The sequence below is a fragment of the Brassica oleracea genome, chromosome C2, assembly GCF_000695525.1.
Source record: "Brassica oleracea var. oleracea cultivar TO1000 chromosome C2, BOL, whole genome shotgun sequence".
NCBI lineage: Eukaryota > Viridiplantae > Streptophyta > Magnoliopsida > Brassicales > Brassicaceae > Brassica > Brassica oleracea.
In genome coordinates, this window is record NC_027749.1 from 14671058 (window position 1) to 14678024 (window position 6967).

General features: G+C 37.6%; 2 protein-coding genes across 2 annotated transcripts; one reads left to right on the forward strand and one right to left on the reverse strand.

Moving 5' to 3' along the window:
• The first annotated feature begins 2116 nt into the window (after window positions 1-2116).
• On the forward strand, window positions 2117-4552 carry LOC106320199 (protein TRIGALACTOSYLDIACYLGLYCEROL 3, chloroplastic). Its single transcript, XM_013758567.1, has 10 exons — window positions 2117-2549; window positions 2659-2781; window positions 2895-2990; window positions 3078-3155; window positions 3231-3292; window positions 3379-3454; window positions 3546-3653; window positions 3737-3915; window positions 4009-4093; window positions 4214-4552. Exons 1-10 carry the CDS (start codon window positions 2403-2405, stop codon window positions 4250-4252), a joined length of 993 nt encoding a protein of 330 aa, XP_013614021.1. The 5' UTR covers window positions 2117-2402; the 3' UTR covers window positions 4253-4552.
• A 127-nt stretch (window positions 4553-4679) lies between these two features.
• Window positions 4680-5623, reverse strand: LOC106320205 (ycf20-like protein). Its single transcript, XM_013758574.1, has 2 exons — window positions 5347-5623; window positions 4680-5275 (listed from the first exon to the last, which is right to left on the reverse strand). Exons 1-2 carry the CDS (start codon window positions 5466-5468, stop codon window positions 4819-4821), a joined length of 579 nt encoding a protein of 192 aa, XP_013614028.1. The 5' UTR covers window positions 5469-5623; the 3' UTR covers window positions 4680-4818.
• Window positions 5624-6967: the final 1344 nt, after the last annotated feature.

Genomic DNA, 6967 nt, shown 5'->3' on the forward strand with positions numbered 1-6967 from the left:
AACCGATTGAGAGGAAAACAACATCGAACCTAATCCTAATCCATAAATCTGCAAGAGAATCGGAAGATTTACCTTGGTCTCGGGACGGATCGAAATCGCCACAAATCGCCTTTCGTCGAGAGCTATTTTTTTTTTCTCGGCTTCGGTCGTAAATGTTTTAATTTTTTTTTGATAGAGCAAAGACGAAAACTGACCGGACCACTTAGGTTATGACACGTCGCTAAGGATCAAGTCCGTTTAATTCTTAGTTACAGACTAATCCTTCCCTTTCTCGGCTCGTATATTATTTTTATAATGCGACGGACTCGCTAAGGATCACGCACGGACCCCCGTTGCGGATGGTCTAAGAGCCACTTCATGAGTATTCCACATTATTGTAGGGCAAGTGTTGATATTCTCAAATTAACCCTGATAATTAATTCTGCAATTTCAGAGATACAATGTAGTATATAGGCTATATAGGAATCGTATTCACACTCATATCTCACTCAATAGATATCAATTTAGAATTAAGCTAAATAAATAAATAGAATGCAAGTAAACAGCACAAAGTAAAAAGTGGTTATAAGACAAATGAAGAGAGAGGGAAATCCACGGGTATTTCAGAATTGCAGACAAATGGATGTTAAGGGTAGTTCCAGAACTCAAAGCACTGCAATCAAGTCAATTAATTTTCGTTGCAGAGATAATCTTTGTTTAAATTCTAGAATTCCAAATTTCTTTACAAATTCAATGAGTTCAGACAAGCATTAAGATCAGGTTTGATAAATTTACTACATCCTAAAACCAAATCTTTTTGCATATAAGTATTTAGCTCATCTAAGATTAGTGTAGACAATCAATAGTACTTTTGTATCTACCAATTATCATAAGATCTAGATTTCAGGTTGTCAATCCAAATCTAGCTTTAAGAAGAATTCAGATGAATAATACAAGATAACCCAAATAATTCAATCTAATAATTCACCCGTCCTTTGAAGAACTATAAATCTAACAGGTTATTTACTCAGACATGATCAATGAAGTACAAATCATAATCTGAATAAATTGTATAAATAAATCCAATAAAAAGATAAAGGAGTTTGATGTTGTCGGTTTTCCTTTCCTCCCGTACAAATCAGGGTTCCGATGTCTTTATGCTTGTCGATTGTTTCTTCTTCCATGTGTGTGTTTGGAGAGTTTCAGTCGGCAAAGCTTTGTCTTCGTGGTGTTTGGTTTGAGCTTCTATCAAGGGGAAAGTGGACGTTTATGAGTGCATTGTATTTGTATCTAAAGGTTGTGTGGATCGAGTAGCGGTCTTTCTTGTCGGGCTATGAAGTTTCAGGTTCTTTGTTCTTGGACGTTATCGTTTGGCAGCCATCGGCAGCAGTTGATGAGTCGTGGTATGAATGTAAGAAGTGAAAATTCTCGTGTGACTGGCATGAGAAGCAACGATTTCGATCATTGGCATGTACTCCGTTTTAAAGTTTGCTAAGTTAATTTGTTTAAGAGAAAAAGACAAAAATAGCACTAAATCAAGTTTATGTTCCCAAACTAGCACTCAAAGTCAAAAGTCACAAAAATAGCACTTAATGTTTTATCAAAAGTCACAAACTTAGGGTTTAGAGTTAAAGGGTGGGGTTTAGGATTTAAGGTTTAGGGTTTAGGGTTTAGAGTTTAGGGTTTAGGGTTTAGAGTTTAGGGTTTAGGGTTTAGAGTTTAGGGTTTAGGGTTTAGGGTTTAGGGTTTAGAGTTTAGGGTTTAGGGTTTAGGGTTTAGAGTTGCAAAATGAGGTTTTGGGGATAAAATTTTTAATTTCGAAAAATAAAAAAATTAAAATTTTCAAAGGATAAACTTAGAAAGGTGCTATTTTGGTCATTTTAGTTTTTGAGTGCTATTTTTGTGATATAAACTTAGAAATATGCTATTTTGGAGATTTACGGATTGTTTAATGCTCCTGTATAGTTGTTAATCATATATATATAGGTTTAGTGACAGTTTTAGTTCTTCTGCTTTGTTTCGGTAAATTGCCTAGTGTGGATTCTAAGATGCCACCTTTTTATGGGCTCTTAATTCTAGAGTTTTGTAAGTTATCCCCGTCAGCTTATATACTAAAACTTGTAGTTCACTTTGGAATGAATTTCATCAGATGAGAAAAAAAAGAATTCACCAATGTAGCTTTGTTTTAATCATCACATTTCTCTTCCTATCTCTCCCTGTCATTTTTCTATAAATGTTTTTTTTTTTTTTTTTTGCGTATTTTCACCAATTCTAACTTTCGATATAAAGTTGGAGAAAAAAAAACTATATTCCCAGCAAAGAAGCGACCCGCAAAGCCCACACCTTTGATTCTTCTGTGTCAATTTCTCCAAAACGGTGGTGCATCTTCGATCCCATCCTTCAAGATCTCAGAACCCAGAATCATGCTGTCTTTTTCCTCTTCTTCTTCCTTGCTCCGTCCAAGTTTACACTTCCAGCCTTCTTCCCACCAACCCGTTGCTATGTCTAGAAGAAGTATTAGCCCGTTCCGTCGGAAAGTCTTTTGCTGTTCCACCGCCATCAAATTCGATGTAATTTCACAAAGTTTCTACCTTTTTCTGCAATCAAATCTTCTGCAATTGTAGTCGGAACTTGTTGATTTGAGAGTGTTGTTGTCTAATAGGATTTTGATATCTGCAGAGTCTATCAAAGTCAGGAGGAGGTTTGCGTGAGCCTGAGAATGATTCTGATGTTCTTATAGAATGTCGAGATGTCTACAAATCATTTGGGGATAAACATATCTTGAAAGGTGTTTCCTTTAAGGTATACTTCTATCTTTAGGCTTGATAAGATCCTACGAAATGATCTTGTTCTGGGTCTTTAGATTATGTATTAAGTCTTCACACAATCTAACCACAATTTTTTTGGTAATGTAGATTAGACATGGGGAAGCTGTTGGGGTGATTGGTCCTTCTGGGACTGGAAAATCAACCATTTTAAAGATCATGGCTGGTCTTCTTGCTCCAGACAAGGTCTGACTAGTCTTTCCTTTTCTCTCTCTCCCTCTCTCTAGTTAGATGATGGTATCCTTCAGGTTGTGGGTTTTCTCTAATGCTCAGGGAGAGGTTTATATACGAGGAAAAAAGCGAGCTGGTTTGATAAGTGATGAGGAGATATCAGGGCTTCGTATTGGCCTTGTAAGTGCTCTCTTCCTCATGACTCGTGCATTTTTTGGTTTGGAGTTTGTGTATCTAATGGGTTTTGTTTGACAGGTTTTTCAGAGTGCAGCTCTCTTTGATTCTCTTACAGTTCGTGAAAATGTTGGTTTTCTACTGTAAGTTGTTATACATCACCACTCATTGTCTCTAGCCAAAAAGTCTTTTTTATTGATTTAACCTTTCCATGTTTAACTAATTTCAGCTATGAGAATTCAAAAATGTCCGAGAATCAAATATCTGAGCTTGTGACACAGACCTTGGCAGCTGTTGGTTTGAAGGTATCCTAATTATCACATCATTTTATGAAAGATTTGCTTCACCTAGAAACATCTGGTTCCTTATGATTTTATTCTTTTCTAACAAGATCAGGGTGTTGAGAATCGACTGCCTTCTGAGCTATCTGGTGGGATGAAGAAAAGGGTTGCTTTAGCTCGTTCACTTGTTTTCGATACAACAAAGGAGGTCATAGAGCCAGAGGTAATCCACTTAAAGCTCCTCCATTTTGTATAGTTCTTGATGAAAGTGTAAAACTCTATCATGCACTGCTTTTCTCTTCTTAGGTGCTCTTGTACGATGAGCCAACAGCTGGACTTGATCCCATTGCATCAACTGTAGTGGAAGATCTTATACGATCTGTTCACTTGACGGGCGAGGAGGATTCACTTGGAAAACCTGGGAAGATCGCCTCTTATTTGGTTGTTACCCATCAACATAGCACCATTCAAAGAGCTGTAGACAGGTTCTGATTATATAGTCCACACATTCTTGAGATACATAACATGATATGGTTTTTTCTTTCATCCCTTGAGGAGTTCGGGTTTCTTCTATTCAGGTTACTGTTTCTGTATGAAGGAAAAATCGTCTGGCAAGGAATGACTCATGAATTTACAACCTCAACAAATCCAATAGTTCAACAGGTCATTTTTCTCTATCACATATTCACTTCTAATTTCAAACAAGAATGTTTGTCAAGAGACATGGAAGTACTTCAAATGTAGTTTGAGTGTCATTCATTTTGTTGTTGTTGTATCTCTCAGTTTGCTACAGGCAGCCTTGACGGACCAATTAGATACTAAGGGGCACAAACCAAGAAGTGTGCGGTACATTGTCTAGTTCATGGCAACACTGAGTTGAGTTGTGTGAAGACTCCTCTTGCTCCTATTAAGATTCTAAAGAAACTAGATTCTTTATTTCCTCCAAAACAAAGCTTTTAAGTCTACTTGTAAACACTCTTTTATCTTAGTAGAGCATAGATCAGGAAAGGATTGTAAGTTGAGGTTTCTTGTTTGAAGTAACAGTATTAATCATTGGGTTTTAAAGTGCGTTGAACAAAGACAATGATTCTGGCAAACATATGCCTCAAATTAAGTTGTGTATGCAGCCTCCTCTAACTCTCAGTAAGATTCTAAAGAAACTGTCTAGAGAAAAGCAATTGATTCACAAGCGTTCTAAAACAAAGTTTAAGCCTACTTGTAAAACAAAAGCAAGAGTTTAATGCAGATGTTAGTGCAAAGAACAGGACTTGCATTCTCAGACAACTGAAACTCTAGTTGCAACTGATACACTTGTGACTCTAATCAAAGGTTCTCTTTTTTTTTATATTCATACTGTAGAAGAAAAGAAAGAAAGGACTATAAAATTTTCAGCTACCCAACTTGAAAGCATCAACAAAGAGACCCAAACAAACACCAGCTTTCCAGAAATTCATAAAGACAACAAAAGACTGCAACTTCTTCCCAGAAGAAGAAGAAGATGGCTTCTTCTTCTTCCTATACATAAGCATACCGATTCCTTCAATGGCAGCCACGACGATACCCGCAACAAGCACGTCCCAGTCACCGGTTTGGCCAAGAATGGTGGCCAATGCATTAGCAGTGTAGAAACCAAGAAGCAGCAGAAATATCTTCATGGGAAAGTTTTGTCTTGCGGAGTTTATCTTCACAAGCAGCTGTTTGCCTAACGCAACCGCGATTCTGCCTAGTCTAGTGCTACCTAGACCTGTTCTGTCTCCTCCGTTGTCTCCAGGACCAGGAGGAGGAACTGAAGAGCCTGTGTCTAACGCAAACGCTATTCTCTGATTCGGTCTTCGAATCTGAAAACTGTTAAGAGAGAATGTTCAGTGCCAAAGAAAAACGAACCAAAATTAAGAGATTCCCCTAAAAGTGGGTACCTTTTCATGGGATTGATCCTTGTGTGTAACACATTTGTCATAAAGGTTCGACCTTTATCAATTTCGATGATTGATGACGATGATGATGTTAAGATGCGTGAAGCTTGAATTTGACATGCCATCAGAAGGAGAAGTCGGTTTGTGAGATTTAGGGTTGTTTCAGCGAGTGACGGACGATAAGAAAGTTGGGTTTAAGACGAAAATGCTAGAAGCCTTGTTTAAAATTTTGTTCTCTTCGTCTGACCATTTTTTGGGTATGGGAACTAGAGAATGGATAGTTAAGACGTCAGAGCATGAATTTTGGTAATATAACAAGTTTTCACCAAATCCAGGTTTCACGGTTTATTACTACACACTACAGAAAAAAAAATAAAAAAGCTTACAACAAATGTGCAAGTAAATCTGATTATGAGCAGATATTCACGGCTCAAATGATGCAGATATGCGTAAATCCTCATAAGTCATGTAGTGTTGTTGTTTGTTGATTCGCCTATATAATATTTTTCATAAATGTAATGTCATAATAAATCAGCGCTATAAAAAAAAAAGTTTACAGAAATTTGGGTCCTCCAAATCCATCTTGAGATAGATAGATCACTACAAGAAAACAGGGGGATTCTGATGGCCGAAATCGTCGGAAATTCGTCGGAATAGACCGATTCCGACGAATTTCCGACGAACCTGTCCGTCGGTATCGTTTCGTCGGAAAAAAAAAATTCGTCGGAATTTCGTTAGAACTTCCGACGACTTTCTGACGAATACCGAGAAACGTCATTCTGACGAACTTCCGACGATATTACGATGCGGATACACGAGACCAGAGTTCATCGGAAAAACTACGTACCGACGGAGAACGTTCGTCGGACAATTCCGACGTAGAGTGTTCCTCGGTGTATTCCGACGAACTTTGGGCGTCGGAATTTACCGACGGGCAACGGTCGTCGGAATATACCGACGAACGACGGAAATGTGGTTTGTCGTACGGAAATGGTCGTCGGTAAATTCCGACGGATATATGTCCGTCGGTATATTCCGACGACCACTGTCCGTCGGTATATACCCATTTTTAAAAAAAAATTAATTTTGCATTTTTATATATTTTTCGATATTAATAAATTTAAAAAATCAGAAATTTAAAACTAATAATATTATAAAATTTAAATTCATAAAAACCGAAATAGGAAAAAAACATTCATAAAGTTTAAAATTCATACAAACCGAAATAGAAAAAAAAAACATTCCTAAAGTTTTAAAAAGCCGAAATAAACTAAGATGAACTCGAAGACATCAAACGATCTAGCTTCTGCATAATCTCGGTGTTGAACTTCTTCTGGGATGCCAACTCAGCAAGGATAGTGGCATTCTCCGAACGGATAGTGGCATTCTCCGAAAGGATAGTGGTGTTCTGCTCCTCCAATGCCCCAATCCGTTCATCTTTGTCATGTAGCTCCTCGAGAATCATGGGATCGGCATACGGAGCTTGCGAAGAAGATGCCGGATACGAAGAAGCACGACGGGCCAACCCAACTAAACGGCCTCCTTTCCTTTTAGGAACCGCCTACAAAAATATTTAAAGTAAGTAAATATGAACAAGTAAGTAATCGACATTATAAAAAAAAAA

What these genes read in the sequence shown, in the direction of transcription:
- LOC106320199 (XM_013758567.1), top strand. Translation starts at nt 2,403, where the DNA reads ATGCTGTCTTTTTCCTCTTCTTCTTCCTTGCTCCGTCCAAGTTTACAC. An exon ending in TGAAAGGTGTTTCCTTTAAG is followed by an intron (nt 2,782 to 2,894) that starts GTATACTTCTAT and finishes TTGGTAATGTAG; the next exon opens with ATTAGACATGGGGAAGCTGT. An exon ending in CAAATCCAATAGTTCAACAG is followed by an intron (nt 4,094 to 4,213) that starts GTCATTTTTCTC and finishes TGTATCTCTCAG; the next exon opens with TTTGCTACAGGCAGCCTTGA.
- LOC106320205 (XM_013758574.1), bottom strand. Translation starts at nt 5,468, where the DNA reads ATGGCATGTCAAATTCAAGCTTCACGCATCTTAACATCATCATCGTCA. An exon ending in AGGATCAATCCCATGAAAAG is followed by an intron (nt 5,276 to 5,346) that starts GTACCCACTTTT and finishes CTCTCTTAACAG; the next exon opens with TTTTCAGATTCGAAGACCGA.